Here is a 25,227-nt window from a genome sequence, read left to right as displayed (position 1 = left end):
TCGCTGCCCAGTAAAACTGGCCAGCAAAAAGATTTTCAAAAATAGGAGAAAGTCGGGTCGGCTATCTGTACACCAAACAGTCGGCTACCCTCAAGTTGGCAGCGGTACGTATTGGTCCCAAACAACCTTCTGAGGATACTTTCCACGTTCAGCTCCCACGTGAATGCAGATATCGCCTCGCAATCGTCTTTCCAAAATACCCCTGACAATGACAGGATTTTCAGTAAGGGTGCATAGTATACCAATTGCACCTGGAACTGCCTACATCTCTATGCAGCGCCCATGAGAGCCAACAAGCTCAAAACAGCAGTCTCCCTTCAAACAGGCGTTCTAATGATCGCTCTGAAGGGAGGCAAAGTAGTGCATGCCTGTTCGTCGTTTTTAGGGCGAGAGCAGTACTATTTTTGAAGTGTGGTGTGGACAAGCATTGCGTTGTCCCGTCCTACAGTTCAAACTGCCGTTCGAGCACTTCGAGGCGCCATCTTCCGTACACCCCAGAGACTAATTCGGCCATCTTGGTTATGTTGAGAACGGCAAGGGAGGCTCAAGGCGTGAAGCATCCAGAACATACAGATTGCAGTACAAAAAATATAATTTTTTACCTAATACGCATAGTTAACGCAGAATAACGATCATACAGTTGTTCACCCAACAACGCGATGTTCAAATATCGAGCAACGACTATAGCAATGAACACAGCGTGTGCGCAAACACCCGTGCCCGTTTAACTTTGTCCGTGACACAGCCCTCGTGCATGCAGAGCCAAGTTTTTCCTTATGTAAACGCGCCATTCTTCTCCTCAGTTGCTATATGATTCACGTATACTTTGTTGGAGGCACTGCGGTACTGATGATGGAAGAGTTACGGCTAGTGTACACTTCGAGAGGAGGGCGCCGTCAACGCATAACAAGTTCCAAATGTGTTATCCATCAGCGATATGCTCAAATCATTTCCCCATGTGTCATGGTGTAAAGTGGGAAAATGTCCGCCCTAAATGCGACTCCCATTTCCCATACGGTATATGTTGTATCACCCGCTTGACATAACCAAAGTCCATTGTTGAAGCCGACGAGGTCCATTCTTGACAGAGATCTGAAGAATTTTGCATACCCCCTATAGCACTGAAAATAGCACCAAAGACTTTTAGCAGCCCCAGTTGTGCCATCATCATCCTCGTTCATAAATAAATCAGTTTGGCTCTCGCCGTCAAACCCGCCGGTTCTCTTTGTCTCTCCTTGAGTTCCAACAACTGGTGACCCAAACGTTCCGTGACCGAACATTCTAGAACCTTGGCCCGTGCTCTGCCATGCCTCTCGGGGACCCGCAAGCCAGCTCTGCTCCACTCCCGACGTCTTCACTGGCTGCCGTCGCCGTGAAGCTGCCCCCGGATTTCAACCGCAACCCAGTTGTCTGGTTTCTCCAAGCTGAGGCGCAATTTAACTTGGCTGGCATAACCGCACAACAGACCAAGTTTTACCATGTCATTTCAGCCCTTACTCCCTCTGCTGCGAATGAAGTCTACGACATACTGGCAAGTCCTCCCCCTTCTCCGCCGTATGACACCAGCTAAAGCAAGCTCTTCTCCAGCGAACAACATTATCAAGCCGCTCACGCCTGCAACAGCTTCTCTCGGCAAGGAACTTGATGATCGCAGGCCCTCTCACTTACTGCGGCGCATGCGACAGCTGCTCGGCGATCAATCAGCTTCCATGGACGATGCCCTTCTGCGTGAGCTCTTTCTTCACCGACTCCCGCAAAATGTACAAATGGTCCTGGCCACAGCGGCTGACATGACTCTCGACCAGCTGGCCACTCTCGCTGACGCGGTTATGGAGGTGGCCAATCCAGCTGTAGCTGCTGTGTGTCCTGCATTGCCCCCTTCGGAACCTGCCCAACCTCAACCGCGCCAGCCCCCGCAGTCCACCATTGACGACCTTTGTCGCGAGTTCCGCTCCCTGGCCGCGCTCATAGCCGCTTCCCACGCGTCAAGACCAGAAACCCATCTCCAACGGCAAAGTCGCGACCGAAGTGGCCGCAGAACAAGATGGTCCCCTTCCACCAACCGTTCCGCCAGCCGAGACCACAGCCCTGCAATGTGCTGGTACCACCGCCGCTTGGGTGCTGACGCACACCACTGCTTCCTACCTTGCTCTTGGCAACAGGGAAACCAGTCGGCGGACCATTGATGGCGACCAATGGCCCAGGCTCTTCCCCCAGTCGCCTTTTCTACGTCCGCGAGCAAGCTTCTGCCCGACGTAACCTCATTGACACTGGGGCAGAAGTCAGCGTAATCCCCGCAAGCCGTACAGACCGTCGACAACAATCCTTGTATTCCCTTACTGCAGTGAACAGTTCCCGAATCCCTGTCTATGCCCAGCGGTCGCTCACCCTAAATCTCTGCCTCCGGCGCAGCTTTCGGTAGATTTTTCTCGTGGCCGACGTAACCCAACCCATTATCGGAGCCCATTCGTCCTTGCAATCACTTTGAATTGCCTTCTACCAAGACTCAAGCAACCCCTTCCTCGCCATCTTGAGGGACTTCCCGTAGCTAGCTCGCCCTCCTGGCTGAACCCAGCCTGTGAAGCACAGCGTGGTTCATCATATCAAAACCACAGGTCCCTGGTCTTCACTCGTCCTCGCAGTCTTCCGCAGGAGAAGGTGGCCATTGCACGCGCGGAGTTAGACCACATGCTGGAAATGGGAATCATTAGCCCATCCTCCAGCAGCTGGGCGTCGGTGCTGCACATGGTGCCTATGAAGACCGGCGACTGGCGCATCTGCGAGCACTACAGAGCCTTAAATCGCGTTACCATTCCCGACCAGTACCCCATCCCCCACGTCCATGATTTCACAACATCCTTACATGGCGCTACTATATTCTCAAAGCTGGACCTCATACGGGCATACCATCAGATCCCCGTTGCCGAGGCAGATATCCCAAAAACGGTCATAACGACCCCTTTCGGGCTCTTTGAATTTCCACGGATGCCATTTGGCCTTCGTAATGCAGCTCAATCGTTCCAACGGTTCATCGATTGTGTCATCCGTGGCCTGCCGTATGTCCATGCCTACATCGACAACATTCTTGTGGCCAGTCCAACACCTGAACAACACGACGCCAACCTGTGCCAGCTACTTTCCCGCCTCACCGATTTCGGCATAATAATGCCAACAAGAGCGAGTTCGGCGTTCCCGAATTGGACTTCCTGGGCTATCATATTTCTTCGGCTGGCATTTCTCCTCTACCATCCAAAATCCAAGCGATCATACATTTTCCGCAACCCGCCAACTTGCAGCAGCTACGGACATTTTTGGGGATGACAAACTTCTACCGTCGCTTCATCCCGCACTGTGCGGAGATATTAAGACCACTCGAATCGTTCCTGTCCATCAGGCGCTCCGCCACCTCGTCTCTGTCCTGGACCGCAGACACTTCTGCCGTATTCGCCAACATCAAGGAAGCTCTTGCTAAAGCCACCATGCTGGTGCACCCGGTACATGGCGCACCAACCGCCCTCATGGTGGACGCTTCCTCCACAGCCGTAGGTGCGGTCCCCCAGCAGAAAACATCAGGCGATTCTGGATCATGGCAGCCCCTGGGATTCTTCTCCCGCAAGTTGCGTCCACCGGAAACGCCCTATAGCACCTTCAGTCGGGAGCTACTCGCAATTTACCTTAGCGTCAAGCACTTCAGACATTTCCTCGAAGGCCGTGCTTTTTCAATTTTCACGGACCACAAACCGCTCGTCTACGCATTCCGTTCTTTTAGAGCCAACTACTGCGGTCGTGAGCAACGACATCTTGCCTTTATCGCAGAGTTAACTTCAGACATCCGACACATCTCCGGCCACCTCAACCCCATCGCCGACACCCTCAGCCGCGTCGACATAGAACTCTCCGCCCTTGCGTCTGCGCAGCCTGCACTTGACCCGCTAGCCGAACTTCAAGCCCAAGATGAAGAACTGGAGTCTCTACGGTCGTCGGCGTCGACAAGCTTGATTCTTGAGGACGTAACCTTCCCCGAAGTTCGTACCCCAATCTGCTGCGACGTTTCCTGTGGCACTCCTCGACCATTCTTACCCCCTGTAGTACGCCGCTCGGTGTTTGATCACCTCCATTCTGTGGCGCACCCCAGTTTCCGGGCCACGCAACAGCTAATTTATTTCCGTTACGTCTGGCTCGGAATGCGCTGCGATGTCAAGCGCTGGGTTCGCTCCTGTCAGGCTTGCCAGAAGTTCAAAGTCACCCGGCACACGACTTCGAACCCTGCTCGATTCCTTGAACCGGACATCCGTTTCACGCACATACATCTCGACCTCGTCGGCCCTCTGTCTCCATCAAACGGATTCCGCTATGTCCTCACGATGATCGACAGGTTCTCTCGATGGCCGGAGGCCACGCCTATTCTTGACATCTCCGCTACTACGGTAGCAGCTGTCTTCGTCCAGACATGGGTCGCCCCATTCGGCGCGCCCGCTACCATTACAACGGATCGAGGCAGGCAGTTAGAGTCCCGTCTTTTTGCAGAGCTCCCCGCCCTGCTGGGTGGACACAAGACCCGTACCACGGCATACCACCCCCAAGCTAACGGAATGGTAGAGGGCCTCCACCAAAGCCTTGACCTCCCTCAAGCCCACTACCACATGCCCTTGGACAGAAGCACTAGCTCTCATACTGCTGTCGCTACGAACAACCGTCAAGCAGGACCTCCAGTGTACTCCTGCTGAACTTGTCTACGGGACCACGCTCCGTACTCCGGGCGCCTTCTTCCCACCTTCTGCCCCGACCACTCCAGTCGACATAACTTCATATGTCGAGCGACTACGGTCCTGCCTTGCCGATCTCCAGTGTCCTGCCAGCCTGCCACCTCACCTCGTGGCTGTCAGCTCGGATATCGATGAACATAGCAAAATGCAAGTTAGTTGGTGTATACTTGACATTGGCACGTGTCCCCAAGCTGGGGGAAAACACAAAAGATAATACAAAATGGTCGTGATTGTTGGGGCATCAACGTGACGGGGCGTATCTGCGTCCTGAGACTGCTTGTCTAGGGCTAGGCCAGGCCTAGCCGGCATCGGCTTAGACAGATTAGCAGGCTAGTAAGCTGCTGCGACAGCTCCTGCTTCAATGTTCATGTTTAAAAACGTCAGCTCACATTTAAATTTGGTCGAACGCTGGTGCGCCTCATTCGCTTCGGGTTTTGTTTGCTCGTGACGCACGTGGAGTAGTTTCCTACTGCACGCTTTGGCGCAAAAGCAGCACAAACACCCTCTATGGTGCAGGATGGCACAGCACCCCCTGATTGGTGCAGTTTGGTGCAAATGGCACGGTACTTCCATCACTGCTGAAGAACACAGCTTTGGTGACGGAGATGGATGTAGTACCTACGGCTCATAACACCCTTTCCCATCTAACTGAGAGAAAAGCAAACATGTACTACGCATCTCACGTCAACAGCATTGGTTGAGATCACACCCATTCCCCATCTTTACCACCTTTACTACTCTACTTCTGTGCTGATCCCATTAGCGATATCCCGTCAAGCTACCATGTGATGCTAAGCTACAACAGTATTTCAGATTTGTAGGCACTTTACTTGCAAGTCATGCAAGTTGATAAAGATTTTCCGTAAACTTTTGTCCGGCACTGTACGTGTAGTGCCAGACAAAAGTTAACGGTACACGCTTCGGCGCATTCCTTTCTCAGAGTGACACACTCGCAGCGAATGGGACTTTACAGGCTTGCAAACAGGTGACTGGGTTACGTAATTAATTTGTACGATCCCATTCGCTGCTAGCATGTGATTCTGAGGAAGGAATGCGCCGAAGCACGTTCCGTATACCTTGGTCCAGCCCAGTACAGTCGACCCCCGTTTATCCGGACTTCATTTATCCGGATCCCGCGGTAACCGGACAAAAGGCACGGGAACGGATTTTCCTCCATGTATTTTCCTCCATGTATTCCGGACTTCAGCTTCCGGACTCGGACAAGAATTCCAGGGAACGAAAGTCGAAAATTCTTGTAATCCATCTTCAGTTATCCGGACTACAGTGAGTAAGAGGAGACGCTGACCCCGCTTCGCCACCCTTTTCGCTGTGTTGGGGTTATTCCCGTCACATGTCAGGGACCTACATTCCGCTGTAGGGGAGACAACCGTACACGATGACCCCCTTTTCTATTTGTGTGCGTTGGGTCACGTTGACCAGAGTCATTTGGAAATATCTCGAGCAACTGTCCGGTTCTTGAGGGGAAAACTCCAACCCAAGGGCCTGCTGCTTACGGCCCGTTGGCCGATGAAGACATTCCCCTAGCTGAGCTGCGATCCCTGATGCAGAGGCTCACTGCGACTGCCGTAGATGATGCTGCGGTTTCTGATTACGTTGACGTTGATAAGGATGATGACACGTGTGCAGCTATGACTGGTGATGGTGTGATTGCTGCTGTTGCCTCCGATGATGTGCAGCAAGACGGTGCCGATGACGCCAACGAAAAACAAGGCTCCATGGACATTGATACTTTGCACCCGCACTGACATTCTTCGGGCAGCGCAACAGCGTGGCTCAACTCTATGCAATTAGCAAAAGTTTGCAGGAATCGAGTGCCTACACTACTATGTAACCGCTGTCATTGACGAGATTTCTGTGTTTTAATTAAACCTTGCTCATTAGGACGTTTCTATTCGGTCGTTTCATTTATCCGGATGCCCCGGTATCCGGACGATTTCGCCGGGAACGGCACCGTCCGGATAAACGGGGGTCGACTGTACTATCAATGTTTAGGTGCCCATGTGGAAGTTCATTACGGGTACACGTCTATTTTGCAAGCAAACATGGCACTTACATTTGGATGTCATATGTAGGGCCTGACTTTTTCGGGTTTTATTTTTGGCCAAATTCGGAGGGTAAATATCGGGTGATATTTTTCATTTGAAAATGCGGGTGTATTCGGGTTAAATCCCGTTACGGCGTATTCTGTCGTCAGGAATTCGGGTGATTTTTTTTTTATATATAAAAATTTGTCTTAACATGGAACTAATGTTTAGCAATGTTATCAAACTTTATTTTAATGCACACTTATGAGTGTGCCACGCGACCCGGATGTTTTCGGGTAGATTCGGGTTAAACCTGAATTTTACAGATTTCGTTCGGGGGGTAAATATCGGGCGGATACGGGTTTAACCCTAAAAAGTCAGGCCCTAGTCATATGTAGACACTGACTTGGAGAACTGGGCAATTTCAGTTGGAAAGTAAAAATACATGCTTCTCCCATTTCAGATGAACATGATGAGCACCTGTGCTCGATGTGCACTGTTTCATGTTCTTCACTGGCTGAATTTTCATTTTGGATTTCAGAGTTTTTCGGCTTTTATCAAAAATTAGGGTAGAGATATATACAGGTTTTACTGTGCTGTCCTGACATTACTGCCAGCACCTTAGTTTTTGCTCTGCCATGAAGTCAAGTCACCTCTACACATTAGTTTTTATCAAATATAACTAAGCAGCAGCATCACGAACCGGAACTATGCCAGAAAGCCCAATTCAGCTCTTAATGCGTACCATTCTTGTCCAAAGCTTTGCGACCCCCATCAGTTGTAGGAGACACAGTCTCCCTCTTGGGTTCAATGAGAAGGCTATGAATTTCATGTTCCTCAGTGGGGGCCTGTTTCCTAACCGAGGGTAATGGTGGTGATGCGTGTTTCTCCTCCTGAAGGCAGGCCTCTCGGTTACCACACTGTCCTTGTGCATTTCAAGGAATCCTACATACCGCAACCTTCTGCAGCTGCACTTGGAGCTTAGAAATCCTGTTGTGCAGCTGCTGAATTTCCTCCCTAAAAGAATTCAATTATAATCACTCAAATCAGACTACCTGATTAAGAAACTTACCTATGTTCGTGAGATCGCCTGTGGAGGGTTTCTTGCAGATCAGAGATATCAATGTCACGCTTCTTCAGGGCCATTTTTAGGACGGCAGCCTGAAATAAAACCCAAAGGTGATTTACAGTTTTGGGCAAAAGAGGCACCACTATGAATGCATGTGCATGCCAAAAGGATTGCCTGAATCTGGCACAGTTTGAATAGTTTCTGCAGGCTGTGCTGCACAAATTTAGACCAGAATATGGGCTGTGAGGAGTGTGTGCTATACCAGCATTGACAAACGGATGTTTAGCACTTGCTTTTGGACTCTTGCTTTGCACAACATTGTCTTGAAATGTGTGTGCATGTCGTTGCATGCTACCCCTTTGTTCCTCGACTACAGGTGTTATGGACAAGATTCAAGGTTGACACAGACTACTACTCCCAATGCTACTCCCCATTCAAATCCTCCACCCACAACTGGACGTGCAGAAGGTAATCTCAAAAAGAATATTCCAAACACAGAAAAAAGTGATATGAGTAAACATTCTTCAGTTATGGCTCTAGTATGAGAGCAGTGCAATTCCTGTAATTACATTGCTTATCTACAAACACGTTAATCCGGCAAAAACACAGTTAATAGTGTTTTACAGCCCATGTGCATGTTTTACATGTTTTGCATGTTTTACAGCCCATGTGCATGTTACGCTACAAGTTACTTTACATTCTTTTAAGTGTGATAACTATGTGTGTACAAAACTTGATTATAATGCTACTGTTAAATATTTGGGTATTTTGTTCAACAGTGATACAGTCTTGGAGTGATCACCTGCTTTATGTTGGCTCAAAGTTATGAAAGCTTTCCTGTGCATAACATTTGCCGACCCATTTTTCGGACATGCTCGATTATTCGGACGCATTCGCGGAACGGTCAAATTTCGGATGCCATACACCTGCCTCGCTCGATATTTCGGACTCTGTATGCCCAGCCAGCGAGCTTCCGAAACAGTCAAACAGCTCACCACGTGGACATGGTGCAATGCGAAGGAACTGCGCATTACACATTTCTTCCAACCCACTTTAACTGACCTGGAATAAGGAGTGAAACAGGCCAAAAGGGGACCACGTCCTCCTTTCCACATCGGGAAACAGACAACTGCTGCACCAATAGCAATCATCCAAAACTATCCACAAATTGACTATCGATAGGGTTGAAAAACTATCAATAGTTAACTATCGATAGCACTGTTCTTCTGTTTTTGTTTACCAGAGACGGCTAGATTTGGTTCTCACTATCGAAGCTTTCGTTCCAGTCTTCGTTTTCACACTGGCACAGTGACAACCAAAACAGAATCACGTGAGATGCAATTCTTTCCATTTAGCTGTAATGTACGAATAGGGCCTGACTTTTTAGGGTTAAACCCGTATCCGCCCGATATTTACCCCCCGAACGAAATCTGTAAAATTCGGGTTTAACCCGAATCTACCCGAAAACATCCGGGTCGCGTGGCACACTCATAAGCATGCATTAAAATAAAGTTTGATAACATTGCTAAACATTAGTTCCATGTTAAGACAAATTTTTATTAAACAAACAAAAAATCACCCGAATACACCTGAATTCCTGACAACAGAATATGCCGTAACGGGATTTAACCCGAATACACCCGAATTTTCAAATGGAAAATATCACCCGATATTTACCCCCCGAATTTGGCCAAAAATAAAACCCGAAAAAGTCAGGCCCTATGTATGAATGATGCACTGCAAGCAGCAAAAGAAGATGCTCATCATAAAATCGTACGCACTCATGAGACTACAATTCCAATCAAATCCAGTACAGAGAGTATCATGTGGCCTTGCTGTTGGTTTGAGCGGCATGAAAAGGTCAATGTCAGTGTCTGAGGGAAAGCTGTTCTGGGTTGTATTGTAAAACTTACAAGAGCGAGGCATTTTCTTTTTCTATTTTTATCTGCTCCCCAATAGTTTTCCGCATCACTAGTGCTTGTCCCACAAGTTTCACTCGTGTGGTTCGTTCACTTCTTCAGATGCAGGAACTGTCATATAGAACGAAACGAAACGAAACCGAAACCGAAACTAGTTTCAACTAGAAAACGCACAGGCTGTCACCCGAGAGTCGCGCGACAGTAAGCACCTAAAGCACGCAGGAGTTAGGTGAAGTCGACTTGCAGAATGGTGATGCCTAATGTTGCCAGAAGTTCCCTCAGAGTGTTCCGGATATCGACGACTCGGAGATGGAAGACTGTCCATCAAGAAAGCATTGACAACTTTTTCCAGCCTACTAGTGCTTCATAAAGTTGACTTTTGAAGTGAAATTCGTTTTTTTGGACTGCCCGATTAATCAGACTCTTGCGCAAAAAGACTGAAAAAGTCGGACGGAATGCACAGACTACATGGAACTACACCTCCCAGAGTTGGGAAAACGATCCTAGAAAGTTAACATATGCATAAGGCCCTTGTTTTCCGTGATTCCGTGATTCCGCGAAATGTCGCGGAATTCGGAATTAATCGCGGAATCCTTCGTTTGGCACAGAGTTTCACGGAATCCTTTATTTTTAAGGGTGTGTGGATATTAGAGTTCTCAAATTCGAATGGAATATCAATCACTGGACGTATACGATTTGCGAATCGAAATACCCAATATTTGACTATACGCCGAATACGAACGACACCTCCCGAAAGTGGGCTTCACCTGACGCTTTCCTGTGTGAGGTGAAGCAGCCCCTACAAAATTGAAGCCTGCTTTACGAAATTGTTTATGCTGCAGGACAAAACAGACAGATTGTAGTTTAGCTCAGGATAACATTAGCCCAAGTTTATTGTGTATACTTCACTTGAGGAATGGGCAGTGTCCCTCCCGTATGCAGTTTAGCGGTAACAGTGGGGGATTTTGATCTGATATCTGGGAGGTTGCCTTCAAGAAGTTAAGACTTTTAAATAATGGCTACAACCCAAGAACAAAAAGGGGTGTACTAAAAATGTAACTTCCCCAGGGCATGTATTGTAAACTCCTTCCTATAAAGTTCCTATGAACTCTGTAGATGCTGAAAGATCTTTCAGCAAGTATAAAGTGATTTCAGGTGACAGACCGTATCAGATGAGAACACAAGATATCACGTATGTAATGCTGAGCCACAACAGTGCTTTGAATCTGTAATTTTTTAACATTGTATATTTTTTGTTCCCACATTATCCAAGAAAAGAAAGTGTCTTCCATTTCAAGCAGCTGTTGACTGCTCGCCGCAGAAAATCGCAGAATTTACAAGTCAGTGCTGCGGAATTTTGAATTTGCCGCAGCAGAAAACAGAGGGCCTGCATAATGTCCTTCGATATGGTGTGACAATATTTGGGCACTGTAGCGATGCTTGCCATTGTGAAATAAACTCTCCTAAAAAACTGTCTGAGGAGTGCTGTCTATGGTACTCCTTCAAATTGTGTGCCGGACCTTTTTGCATTTGTATAACTAGGGCCTGACTTTTTCAGGTTATATTTTTCACCAACATCAAGGGGGTAAATATCGGGTTATATTTTGCTTCAATAATTCAGGTGCAATCGGGTTGAACTGAACCTGATTCAACCCAATTCTGGTTGAATTGGATTGAATCAGGTGTAAATCTTTGGTTTACTCGGCATAATACACATGACACACCAGCAGACACAGAATATCAATATTTAGTGCATGCATCTAAGAGGCAGCAGGGTCTCTGATTTAACAATTTGTATGACCACACTTATGCATTTACAACAGTTTCCAAAGTTGTGTGTTAGCTGTGATGACTTTGGATCCCCCTTGTCCAGCAATCTTTGGGGCAATATCGGGCGTAATCGGGTATAACCCTAAAAAGTCTGGCCCTATGCAGTATAGCTTACTCATTTTGAAAATATGTTTAGCATTATTGGCCGCAGATACACAAAAATAGCAGCCGGCAGGCAACCCCTTAGGAAACTGCCTCCCCGACATTGTTCCGTTTACGTTCACCTGGTATGGCACCTACTGTCAGCCGTATTATGCTTCCTTTATTTTCAACAACTTGCCGAGCAAAACCTCCAATCCAAGTGAGAACTGAAAGTTCATTTAACGAGTCTTTATTACGGGTGTTACGGGTCTTTTATTGAGGCTGCTTCCTGTGTTGCTTCTTGTGCACTTTCTTTTGTTTAGTGGACAACGTCATGTGCTGTAAATTTGGTGATCGGTAATTGCTGCTGACCCTGTGTCACAAGCCCAAACGGCCCCGCTAATGTCATGTATGAAATAGAAAATAATAACTAAAAAAATTAAGGAACACTCTACCTCATCAGGCTGGTCAGTTTGGATGTGCACTGATGCAGAACTAGCGGCAGTCATCACACCCACAGTCCTCCACAGCAACGTAGGTGGTTCTGTTTGCGTTTCTTGGTTGTGCCTCACCACTGCTGCCCTGACCGCAGGTGGAGGTGACATACCACTCACCACTGACAAGGGGGTGGCAGATCTAGACATTGCCCAGGCCTCCTCGTCCTCTGCAGACTCGTAAGTAGAGTTGCTGCATGAGCTGTTCTCGAAGGACATGCACCAACTCTTACAGCCAGCCTGCACAAATCAGTACAAGACATTTACGAGCAAACATTTTCAAAATTACACACACGCAATTTCTGCACACTGACATTAATCACAAAAAGCACCACAACAGAACCTCGTTAAACCGTACTTTGAGGGAACGTGGAAGAAGTACCAAGCGGTAGTAAGGCTTAACAAAAACCGACAACTAAGCACCTGGTCACCCTCTGAAACCAAAAATAATACCGCAAAATAAGGACAGACATCCTGAACGCCGGACACATGATTCGTTTGCCACCAAAGTGGCCATTACCGGAAAAAAAGTGAAACCATAATGACGTCCAGCAATGGCTATTCCTGTTATGCAATGTTGAGAGTGATTTTTCATTTTATTTGCGTATTATTTTCTTTATTCACAGTAATATATGTCCTGACTACCACACAAAAGCATGGGAAGCACAACATGGTATCTTCACAATGCATCCGTCACTACGCATTTCCTCATGGCTATGACAGTTTTTACCCTCTGTTTACAAACATTAGGCATTACACCAATGCAGCACCTAGGCAAAATGGAATGCTGACAGAACTGAAAGGGCTGTCCTCCTACAGCTCCACAGTGGAACCTCGCTAACACTAATTATGTCACTCATCGTAACGAGAAACAAAAAAACACAAACAGAGATGGAAACCACGAAAGCATAATCTTTATTTCACGCTGACCTGCAGAAGTCAGTGATTTTTGTTTGACAATACGACGACTTCGCGACGAGGAGACAAGCCTTCAAGCCTTGGTGTCTGCTGTTCCACCTAACCGGCGAATAGCCGCAGGACGTCTTCTGCCACTGTCGGGCACGGCACACCATCCTCTTCCGTGTCTGCGTGGTCATGTCGCTGTCCGTCCACTCGGCCGATGTCGCAACCTAATTGTCCACATCTTGGAATAGGTTAAGTTGTACACTTCCGGGAGCACCCTGAAGCTCCAACACTTGAAGTATTACCTGAAGTAAGTACACCTCTAGAAGATTCTCACAACTGTCATCTTCGGTGCTAACGTCTTCGTTGGCATATGCACTGATAAACTTTGCGTGCTTGAAGCAATTCTGAATTGTCGCAGGCTTCAGGGGTACCGGAGCAAATGTATAGAGCTCATTAAGTGGATAGAGTAACACTTGTAGTTCAATAGAAATGATAATTCTGTGAAGGAGATTCTTCCAGTAGAGTTGTTTCACAACACGGATGATTCCCTGACTCACGGGTTGCGAAAGTGCTGTCGTATTAGGGACCAGTGTCACAGCAGAAAGGCCTTGCATGTCACTGTGGGTTAGATGCGTTGTCAACCGTGAGGACAATGCTTTTCTGCTTTGCGGCGAAGCAGCGGTCTAATATTCGCACCCACTCCTCGAAAATATGTGAGGTCGTCCAGGCCTTCGTGTTGCTGGACATTAAGGAAATGGAGGAAGCCACGGGAAAGCGTGTGGCGAAAGCGTGCCAGCATGCGAAAACTGGGAAACGTGCAGTGTACTGGCAAGCGAAAATAACAGGTTTCTGCCAGTCAGCATGAGCATGCAGATTTTGTAAATTCCCTGTCGAACACTGTCTCCCATCCACCGGCCGGCAGGGGGGTGCGTTAAGTGCGATTTTTGGTTATGCCGTACTACCGCTTCGTACAGGCTTCTTTCACGTCACCGCCAGGTAAACGAGGTTCTACTGTAGTCAGACAAAAGCAACCTCCATATACTAGCTGAGCTAGGTTCAGAACACTAACACTACAAACTCCTCGTGCAAATGACAAAGTTCTACCATGGCTTCAGAGATGTGCAAATTGACTCTGCATACTGCTTACTATAATTACTAACTGCTTGCAGAAGAGTAATTTAATTATCAGTATCAACCAACCAACCACAGGCAAAATAAATGAAACACTACATACTGGCAGATTGTGGTGCTCCACAGTGCCAATAGTTGCTGTTGCGCCGGCCAAGGTATTCGTGGACGTAATGGTGGTGGTCGTGGTGGTAGTAGTAATGCCTGAAGTCTTCACACTTGTGCCCTTATCAGAGTTGTCACAAGCAATGTCGTCGTCGTCATCCGAGCAGTAATAGAAGTACTCAAGAGTTTCTTCTTTGGCACACTGGAATCCCTTGCGTGTTCCAACCAGGTGTGCACCTAATGTGGTAGGGAGCAGCAATGCTATTTGGTCTTGATTCAGGCCAATGCCTTTTAGAATGTCCCTCTCCTCCAACGGGCCTTCAGCCCTTAGCAGAGATCTAGTTTTCCTGTAAGAGAAGGGTGTAAATAAATAGAGCTACGCGAACATTCAAAACTTCGAATGCCGACCAGCAACGTAATACGCTCAATCATCACAGTCATCATCGTGTTTTGGACAACGGCGCCTCGCCTCGCGTCCATTTCGGCGTCATGCGAATGCAGACTTGTAAACCAAAAGCAGGAGCGTAGCATAGTGAGTGTGCCGAAACTGTGAAGCCCAGACTGATTCCTACGCGAAGGAAGGCTGTCGGGCCCGCTAAAGGTGCCAAAATGATTGCTATCAACCTCCAACAGTTATCTGCCGTCAAAGATCGCGGATTTCGTGAAGTAATGGCTGGAGCTGTCTCTGATCACACTCTACATCGAAAAACAGCCCTCTCCTGGGTTACTACACCGAAGCGAAAGGAAGAATTTACAAAAATAGTTACAGAAAGCAGTGGCTGGTATTGCTTGACAGACAAACCACGTACCCCGTTTGATTCATCTAGCAGTCTGAGACACAATGAAGTCTGAATACGACATTCAACAGGCTGTTTTTGAAGGCCCTCTTTCAAACATTGGCTGTACCAGGGCTATCAGAGGGTATACACTGCCAATGGCACTGGACTGTCCAAAATACCACTGTCGAGAATACCACAGAGCTTTCCGAGATATACACTTTTCCTTTGTCTGAGAAGAAACAGGAACAGAATTTCAACAACAGCTTGAGTTGACAGTTTTTACTCCCATGCTGCCGTCATAAGGGAAACAACATAGACTACTGACATCGATAGTCCTTCACAGCTTCCAATGATAAGCGATTCAGATGACTACAAGGAATCGTTTTCTTTTGCTCCAGAACTTCCACAGAAGTACATGCAGGAGGATCCTACCTCAAGTGATGACTACGGGAAGTCTGCAATGCTCAGATACTCAGATGCTTGCTTCTGCTGCATTATCATTAGCCTGCCTTCCAAATGGAAGTTTTGATGCAGAACAATGTTTCAGCAAAATGGATTAATGTGGTGGAGACCACATAAATGGATGATGAACATTTAAGAGCATAACTAATATCGGCTAATGACGATAGATAAATTTCACTATTTTTACCCATTCCGAGAAAATCAGCTTTCTGTCCTTGAAAAAAAAAAAACATTATGTCTTATTCGTGTAGTGCCTGATTTCTACACCCTGAATTGTAACAAAAATGTACAAGACTCAACTGCAGGCACAAGAGGAGCTTAGTCACTGTATGCATATTCTCATTTTTGAACCACAAATAGCAATAAAATGTCTGAAAACATGCAAAATAGGTACATAAATTGCTGCCATCCACTGAAACATGCAGGGAAATTCACAGATACTCACTCAACCAGCTCTTCAATGCTCAGTCTTGCCCTTGAATTATCCTTTGAATAAAGCTCCTCAAGGCTGGATGCCTTCAGTTGATTGTCCTCCCTTGAATGAAAAAAAAAAGTTGTTACGTAGGTAAAAAGCATTATCAAACAGGCATCCAACTATACAAGATTAGCACTCTAGACAACATGCAATGCCATAGACTGTGCAGCATCATGTGGTGCTCAGCGAGAAAAAGTACAAAGATGTACAAGAATGAAACGTTTGAGGTAGACCGAACAAGACAACACATATGTACAACAAACAAACAAAATGTGCAGTAACACCTTAAACGAGAACTAAAGTGCAAAACTTTCTCTTCGTAATACGAAACGTTCTGTCATCATGACAATAACGCAAAAGGAACAAGATTTGCCCGTTGCGCCGTTTGTAATTAAAACATGAATAAAGGTGCCAATTTGGACGTTCCTCTTTCCTTCCCGCACAAATCGTCAAGGGCACGTCACCCTCAGAAAATATATTGCAGGAACTGCCCCTTCCCGCATTACTTCCCGCGGTACAACGGGAGGGACACACCTTGCCAGGATGCAGTAGTACTAGTACTAGTACTAGTAATAGTACTACTACTACTACTACTACTAGTACCGCTAGTATTACTCTGTACTACTAGTGGTAGCTTTTGCTAATACCGCCCTACAAGGTAACAGGGACAGATTCTGCGCATCAATGTGATCAAACACACAAATTACAGCCAACGCTCGAAAAATGAGGCTTTACGAAACTGAGACTACACAGTCACTGCTATAGAAGCCCTACCAACTGTGAGCAGAGCAGTATGGATCAGCAACAGAAGTTAGAGCAGTGCTAGGATGGTTACAACAGCATCCTTATGCGATTATAATTCCACCTCTTGTATTGTACGCTCCACGATGCTATTCCAGATTCTACGGTTTCATGTGAGACAATTCTTGAAAGAAATCAATACCTTATCTTCAGTGACAGATAGGACATTTCGTATGCTTATGTGCATACTGCTAAATGCACGATGTTGTCCCTGAAAAGTTTACCTCTCTCTCTCTCAACATCTCTATTCCCTTGCCTAATCTCTAATTTCCTCCTCTCCTCTTCTACCTCCCTCCCTCAGCCGGTACCTTTGACGGCCAATATTGGCAACCTTACTCACGCTCCAACATGCATTTGCACAAAATCTGTGCTCTAGTCATGATGCATGTGGCCATGAGGTTCACCTAAAAAAAATGTGCATAAAACAGAGCATGAGTTGCCAGCTTGTTACGGGGCATATGCATCAGTCAGCTCTCAATTCTTCTCCCAAATGAGGAGATGGCTTTCCTTCGTCTCCCACAAATCAAACACTACATTCCTTTTCCTCCATTGACTGGTTTTGGCTCGTCCAGTGTTGTGTTCTTATTAGGGTTGTCAATCCCGAGCCATTTCTGCAGCCCCGGGATTTCAGGATTTTTTGCTGTCAATCCCGGGATCCCGGGACGGGATTTCGGGATTGTGACGAGTTCAGATGGTGCTTCTAAGTATAGTCCTGTGCGGTCAGATTTATCTAACCTGCCATTATGTAACCATCCATTTACCTTAAGTGGCTATATCGGCGTGTTCTATGCAGTTCATGTGCGCTATGTCAATTCTACCTTCTGCTGAAGGAAAGCACTCAAAAATTTGCAGTGTAACCATATTGGTAAAATAGTGACAGCAAAATTCTTACATTTTGTTTTGTTTTGTTTTTCTGCTATGACAATGCCACTATTGCACAATTGCACGTAAAAAGAAGGCGAGTTCCGCTACACTTGAAGTAACAGGAAATATTCCTTAATTTCCTCAAACTGTGTAACATTCCACTTGAATGAGGAACAGCAACGAAAAAGACGAATGGAAAGAAACGAAACACTAAACAGTTTACAACACCGTCGCTGCGGGCGTATCACATTGTACAATGGTTAACACACGACCTGAGAAAGCACAGAGCGTCGAGGGTGGTGTCCCCCAGTTCGGAGCGAACTTTTGTGCAAACACTGGCTGCCCAACTGAAGGCCCGTTCAGCTTCTGCACTAGAAGAAACGACATTAAGCAAATATCTAAGCATGTGTAGGCAGCGGTCCTCTGCCACCTCCAGTCATAAAAAGTGCAATTTCCTTGCGAAGGAGTGAGTCTGCCTGATGGCCTACAGGTGTTTGATTTTCCTGTCATATTTGCTCTCACGAACCGGGATTTTCCAGAAGAAATCCCGGGACTTCTGGATATCCTGATTGACAACCCTAGTTCTCATTCTCTGCCCAGTATGTACAACAACCAACTTGATTGCGATTGTATAAAAGGACCAAAGCTCATGTTAGCACGCTAAGTTCCTACTACTGTTGCTCATGCAAGCATGTTATCACTAAAGTAAAAAGTGCTGTATTGGGAACATACTTCAAAATAGCACGATTACTAGACGTCAGATGTTCTCCCCTCCTGTTATTTACACAAACTACACCTTAAAAGGGAAACTTCAGCAGGTTTCGAACCAACTACCTCCCACATCATGGAGAAGGCCTCCCTCTTTGTGGAGGCTTGAATGCTAAAGAAAAAAAGCAAGATGAAACAATAAGAGTACTGGTCAGCATAGATTACTTCATTTTCTTTTAGTGAAAGTTTCAAAAGAACCCTCAGGGACCCCCTCCCTGGCCAGGGCAGAATTACCATGTAAGCCTTGACCACATCTCAATAGATGCCGAATTTTAAGGGACGGGCATCTGTTTGTGGGTCTACCTCAAATTGTAGGGAAAGGCACAATGGATATCAAGTACTGAATTCCACTAGTTGTGATATCTGAGAATTCTGTGCCAGAAATCCACACTACACTTGAAAAAATTCCTTTGGGACATACTGGCTTACACCAAGGTTCACCCGATATCAGAAACACACCTATCTGTTTTATTGCAATGCTCCTCATTAAAGCTGTGCAGCATATTTCTGGAAAGACACAGTTCAAAGTCAACTACCTCACTGAGCAACTTTATTATATTCACATTAAAGACAAGCCCAATATTACCCTGCTGCTGCAAAACTGCAAAACTGAGTGTTGTGCATTGTATCATGGCCAGCATGTTCTTGTGGAACTGAACACTCAAGTACAAATACATAAATTGTCTGTAGTTATACAACGTGTAACAGTTTTGCAATTCAAAATTGGGGTGTTTGTACTTACTGTACAAATCATGCACAAGTAATGCAATCATGCACAAGTAAAGCAATGGCATATGCAGGAAGAGTGACATTAGTAAGCAGCATAAACACCATATCAGTTGGTTCTGAAAAGAAAATTTAAGAAATGCACCGCTCGCAAATCGCTCCTTCAAACTCGCACGAACAAAGTACTGTGAAGCACAAAAAAGCAGATATCTATACAAGGATGGAAAAAACGAAGGAATCAGTATTAGAGAGACTCAAGACTGCGTTTGCGACTGCGAAACTCAACGAGCTTCGTTTGTCTCACTATACTAAATGTTCTTCAATTGAATGCTCTTACAGAATACCCTACCATTTGGATCAGACTTGGACCATTTGGATAAAGACTTCAACATAAAATGCGTAGCCCCTAGCAGAAGCAACAAGTACTTGTAATGCAACCTCAATAGCAGATTAGTTAAGTCTGGTACACGCATTGTAACATGCGCTGACCATAAATGAAGGACGGAGAGTAGCAAGTTCGAACGAAACAGTGCTACAGTGAAGGAGCGCGGAAGGGCTGGCAGGAGCATAACCAACTAGATTATAACGACCATGTCATAGGCACCCCTTCCCAGCGCCGCATTTAGAAGCTAGCAGTGGCGCTACTCATCGGCCCGGCTATTGATTACTCAGTATCTGCAGTACTTTGTACTTCAGCTTACCTTAGTATTTTTGCACAAGCGGTGGATGTCTCACGTGAGATGCTTCTCTCTAAAGTTGATTATCGTCATCATTCTACGCGTTTTCATAGGAACTGTTGCTGTCGTCTGCTACGGTAGTCGTGTGTCCGCTTGTGCACATTCAAAATTCAAATTTCCATTGTCCAATCACGATGTACATCTCGCAGGGCGATGAGTACCGCCCTAGCGGATCATACGGACGGGCTCCTCGTAGGGGTTGCCGATTATGACATAGTTGTTATAATCTAGTAGGTCGTGGGCGGAGTAGTAGAAACTGGGATTACAAGCCCTGGATACATATTCGCAGAAGTACAGCGAGCGCAATCGTGGTGCGCTAGGCAGCTTTCAATCACACGGGTCAGGGAAGCTCCTTCCAGCTACAGCCAGACTGCGACGGCATATCTGCTGAATAGTGAGGTACCCGCCTTCTTTCTTTTTGAGACTGTATTTTGTGCCACCAATCCAATGTCTGATGCAGATGAGTCGACCGGTTATCTTGCAGTCAGTAGAGTTGCCTTCCATGCTACTTTAAGTGGTGGCACTCAGACTGCTGTCTTTGCCACATGGTTTACATATGGCATTCTACGTTTTCAGGTTAAACCCCATTTCTCACCCCAAACACACTTTCTGATATATGGTACAACCCGACTCCTACCGGGAATCCCTGAGGTCCTTAAAGGAGTACAGAGGGCCATCCAAAGAAAATTCAGATTAAGACATCTGATGAAAGTGTGTGCGTCATTATATCGAATAGCGCGAAAGGTTTTGATGTGTGCAATTTGTTTCCCCAAACTCACATAAACACAGCTCCGCGCGTTCACCCTTAACTTGCCACTCTAGCTATAACGAGGATGAGGAGGTATGATGGCACGTCACGTCATGACGGCATAAGGAGACTCGTTCCGGTTTGCCAGTCAGTGGTGGTCAGCGCCTTGTCCCTTTGCCGCCGTAAACCTGTTTTGCCAGTTTTCCCGGAGAATTGGGGATAGGAGGAGCGGCCGAAGCATGACCGAGCAAGGAGAAAGGCTTTATCAGAACCCCGAACAGCCGAGTAGCAGACGACAGCGGAGTAGCAGACAACATTTCTCTAGGCCAATCAGCGAGCGTTCTCCTTATAGCGTCAGCGCGAGGTTCTAGGCAGATCACAGGCTGGTACTGCTCTTCACCACCGTTGCGCACGGTCACTTTTTGCGGCGTATTTTAAATTCAATTTCTGCGATAATTATTACTCCATGGTGTAAATTACTTGGCATGGTGCATCTTACTGGCCTACTTAACAGTTTTATATGAAGAAAACAGTGTATTAAAAATGACTTCTGTGGTACTTTAAACTTGGGATGCCGCAGTAAAACGTTTCCTTAAGAGGGTGAATCATGATACAGTAGAATCTGGATGATACGAATTTCGGGATGATATGAGTTATTTTCGGGTCCCAGCCGGAATGCCTATTCTGCCCACGTATTATTGTTTCGATGATAGGAACATGTTAGCTTGCCTTTACGGATTATACAAACGAGCGCAGCAGGTGACAGAGATCATTCCCCGTGATGTGCACGCGCCACTCATGCTCCTCCTCATTTTTGACAAGGGGGATCCTCACCCCGAAATCCCTTACATCATGTTATGCAATGCAAGTAATGTCTCTCCCTCTGGTCATGGAGGAGATAAGATGAAAGGAATTAGACAGCCCTGAACCTCGTCATCTTAATCGTTTTTTCTTTCTGCCTCCTCGTCCTCGCAACAGTAAGTCGCGAAGCTGTGTGACGTCGCACTGGTCTAGGATAACAGCGACCAGAACACGTGGAGGGAATATATCAGGACAACTCCTGGCAATATTAGGTGTCACCATTCCACAAGTCGGCTTCACCTAATGCCTGCGTCCTTTAGGTGAAGCTCGCTTTACGGCACTGTCGCTTGATTCGAAAGTGGAAAGCATGTGCTTGGGCATTTTTGAATAACCTCATGAATTTTGGCAACGTTTGCAAAAAAATGAAGATGCAAAAGCGACAACCAGAGCCCTGCACGGGCCCGGACCCCCGACCCGGCCCGCGGGCAGAGCCGGGCTTGTTATTGGCTGTGTGCTCCGGGCCGGGCCGAGACGACAAAATACACTAGCACCGCGGGCCGTTAAAATACGCCACCACCGCGGGTCAGGCCAGGCCCGGGCCGACAAATATGTTTCCGAGAGTGCGCACGTCTGTAAAGAGTGTGCCACACAGCTAATTCCACACCATGGAGATGCATTAGTTCATATCATCATGCGCTTGCGTCATTCCTGTGCATATTTTGCAAAGACAAGCAAGGGATACTGCATTAGGCATATGATTCGACCCTCTAGAACATTCTGAAAGCCACTTTGCATTGCTCGTCACTCCTCACGTATTTCACAATCACTTGGCAAAGCTAGGTGAGAGAGGTATGATCTGGGAGAAGGAGTTTGTCGACAGCATCCTCTACCTCCGCAAAATCTTGACAGTGTAACGATAACGCCCATGCCCGCGTACGTTCTGGATTTAATTTGGTCTGGTGCGGTTATGGTGTTAAACCGCCATCACTTGTATGTTTGTCTTCTCTCCTAAATTTACTGATAAATTTGTTTGATAATCGCCAGAAACGCGTACGTCGCGGCTGGAAATACTATGCCGGGATCTACTCGGCGGGTCACCGGGCCGGGCTCTATTTGCTTAGATTCCAGGCCGGGCTCTAGTCACTGGGTCACCAGGCCGGGCCGGACCAGGCCACATAAAAATATGGAGGTCCGGGCCCGGGTCGGGCCATTTTTCTATGTGCCCGGTCCGGGTCGGGCCCGGAAAAGTCTGCCCGTGCAGGGCTCTAGCGACAGCCGACCTCTTTCACTGAGAGCAATAGAAAATGAACAGCCCCTATATTTTCTTGCCTCAATTTTCATATTAGGTTGATTTTTTTTATATGAGTTTCGGATTATATGAATATTTTCCGTCGCCCAGAGAGATTCGTATAATAGAGATTCTACTGTATGAGCTAAGACAGGACCTGGAGGAGGCCAACATATCAGAGTTCTATAATTCTGCATTGATGATCCTAAATGCAAGGTTTCACGGAGTTCAAACATGTTAGTATTACCCCAGTCATTCAGTGCCCCATTTCCAAGTGGTTTTTGCCTGCTGACATAAGGTTACAATACGAAACATAATGACAGGTAGCATCTGATCTTTCGTTACTGACACCGTTTGAGTGTAACCACAGAACAATACAAAATCTAGTTTCTGGACTCCTTATCACAATGATGGGTTAAATCGGACTTGGGCTTCACTCAAAAATCCCCGATGACATATGGAATGAAGGAGGAAACACCCAAATTTCCGTGCAAAATTGACGCTGCATTTTCACCCCCGTATTTCAAGAATCAAAACCCAGAAACTGCTGAGAGACCAACCCAGTAGAACGCAAGAGAACACACACAGTCCAATAATGATCACATTTGTCATGTCTTAGAATACTGATATTCGACATACCCATTAAGCTGCGATGTCACCTCCAATTCCTCGTTCCTGAAATCCAGAAAAATGTGAGAGTGTGAACAGATTATATATGCAGACAAAAGAGCATGCAGGAGAACCTGTCACATTCAGTCACATTTGAAATGTGCTAGTCCACAAGTGAGCAGTTCAGAGATTTTGTCTCATAAGCAAAGTCAAACAAAATGGTATGTCAATGCACCATTGCATTGCATTGCAGCACCTGGATACCAGGTGCTGCATTGGCTCTTGAAAGCTGATTTGTCTGCTCACGGCTCTTGTCAAAAGGGAGTAAATGTGTAAACACACACTTCAATATCTTCCTCAATATGTATTGTTCTCGTAGGAAAGAAAATCACAGCAAGCAACACTTACTGGCTCTTCAAGTGTTGGAAGAGTTCAGGCAGGTTAGCACGCATGTTACTAAAAGGAAACCAGGGAAACAACTCAGCATGCTAAAGACTTATTACAGCAACATGCCTAATGTGGGAGGAGCTGCGCTAATGATGCGTTATATGCGTGTTCCTGGTACCTGAGCGAGCAATTATATGAGACGTGAGGGTAGTTAGCATGATGTAGTGTTCGCATCTCTTTCCAGAAATCTGAAGAACCAATTCTGCTAACACTCCGCATGCAATGTCCTGAGTACCGACTTTTCAGGACGTAATCTGAACGTATTTTGACATGCGGAAAGCCGCAAGTCACACCACATGAAATGAGTCACTAACAGATCGTTAGCTACGACCCATCCAGAACGATGGCAGAATTGCACCGTGCATGAAGGAGGAGTAACAAACGCAATATGCGTTTACGCATCCAACCGTTGCAGGACAAATAGCAAATGTTCATTATCAAGAAGTGCCACTCACGATGGCAGGTTGCCCGAGCTACCATTCGAGGAACCGAAACTGAGCTTTGCTTTCGGTTTTCGCTTCCGGTCACGGCGGGAAGGAGTGGATGACATTGTCCCTGAAGCAGAAAGGTCGGACGTTAACTTGTCTCGAATTCTAGGTTGCATCTTCTCCAGACGACGTAATTCGAAACTATGCAAATTCCCATCACAAAGTCTTTCACGAATATCCACCCAGCATCAAAACACATCGAGAACACGAGAAACAATGTAGCGTCCAAAACCCTTTCAGCGGAAGAAAGTGAAGGTTGTCATCGTTGCCAGGCATTAGCATGTTAAGTATCACCACGGTCTCCGGTATCACACTGTCGCATCAAGCATCAAGCGTACAAGCGTTGTTGTGGTTAAAAGACGTGTCAAAAGCAAAGACATACCTGCTAATGTGGAACAGCAGTCATGAGCAGTCGCAAACGCCAAAAAGTTTCTTCTTCCTCAGTCAGTGTCGTTCTACTACAACACGAGCGAGCCGCAGCCTAATAGTTTCGTGACACGCAGAGGTGACAGTGACACTAGTGTGCAATAGTCAGTGCTTTCGTGCTCTTGTTCGCAAAAGACGACACAGAAATTATACAATAGTTAGGTTTTAATAGCCACAATTCAGACCAGTACTGAAGCGCCACGTCTTCCCCCGGAAAGAAAAAAAAGCAAAACGACCGCCACAACACCGGATTGGATTGGTGGCCGACGGTTCTCTTCTCGACGCCTCGACGCTTTCTGTTGCGGTTTGGCTTGGCTTCAGCAACGTGAAGCTCGATAGTCCAAAATAATCTCGCGAAACTATCGAAATTCCGGTTCACTCTATAGTTGGACAATCGATAGTCAAAAACTATCAATAGTATTAACTCTATGGATAACAGCATAGTATCAAATGTTCCTAGTATCG

The 25,227-nt window shown here is 46.5% G+C and overlaps 1 protein-coding gene across 5 annotated transcripts in view; it reads right to left on the bottom strand.

Annotated features, from left to right (window-relative positions):
* LOC135385576 (uncharacterized) overlaps positions 1 to 25,049 on the bottom strand; it is a 33,960-nt gene extending 8,911 nt beyond the window's left edge. For 3 of the 5 annotated variants that reach the window (XM_064614978.1, XM_064614979.1, XM_064614982.1), the window contains exons 1-9: positions 24,304 to 24,633; positions 23,810 to 23,857; positions 23,432 to 23,467; positions 16,030 to 16,119; positions 14,345 to 14,690; positions 12,166 to 12,444; positions 7,884 to 7,972; positions 7,765 to 7,828; positions 7,557 to 7,704 (exon numbers count right to left, since the gene is read on the bottom strand). In XM_064614978.1, the coding sequence (XP_064471048.1) occupies positions 7,557 to 7,704; positions 7,765 to 7,828; positions 7,884 to 7,972; positions 12,166 to 12,444; positions 14,345 to 14,690; positions 16,030 to 16,119; positions 23,432 to 23,467; positions 23,810 to 23,857; positions 24,304 to 24,452 (1,249 nt within the window). In that variant the 5' untranslated portion in view covers positions 24,453 to 24,633. Of the gene's footprint in view, positions 1 to 7,556; positions 7,705 to 7,764; positions 7,829 to 7,883; positions 7,973 to 12,165; positions 12,445 to 14,344; positions 14,691 to 16,029; positions 16,120 to 23,431; positions 23,468 to 23,809; positions 23,858 to 24,303; positions 24,634 to 24,718 lie in introns of those variants that run through there. The other 2 variants (XM_064614981.1, XM_064614980.1) reach the window with 2 other exon arrangements.
* Positions 25,050 to 25,227: the final 178 nt, after the last annotated feature.

This window comes from Ornithodoros turicata, chromosome 2 (genome assembly GCF_037126465.1).
Source record: "Ornithodoros turicata isolate Travis chromosome 2, ASM3712646v1, whole genome shotgun sequence".
In the NCBI taxonomy this organism is placed as follows: Eukaryota; Metazoa; Arthropoda; class Arachnida; order Ixodida; family Argasidae; genus Ornithodoros; species Ornithodoros turicata.
This window is presented reverse-complemented; position numbering and strand designations above follow the sequence as displayed.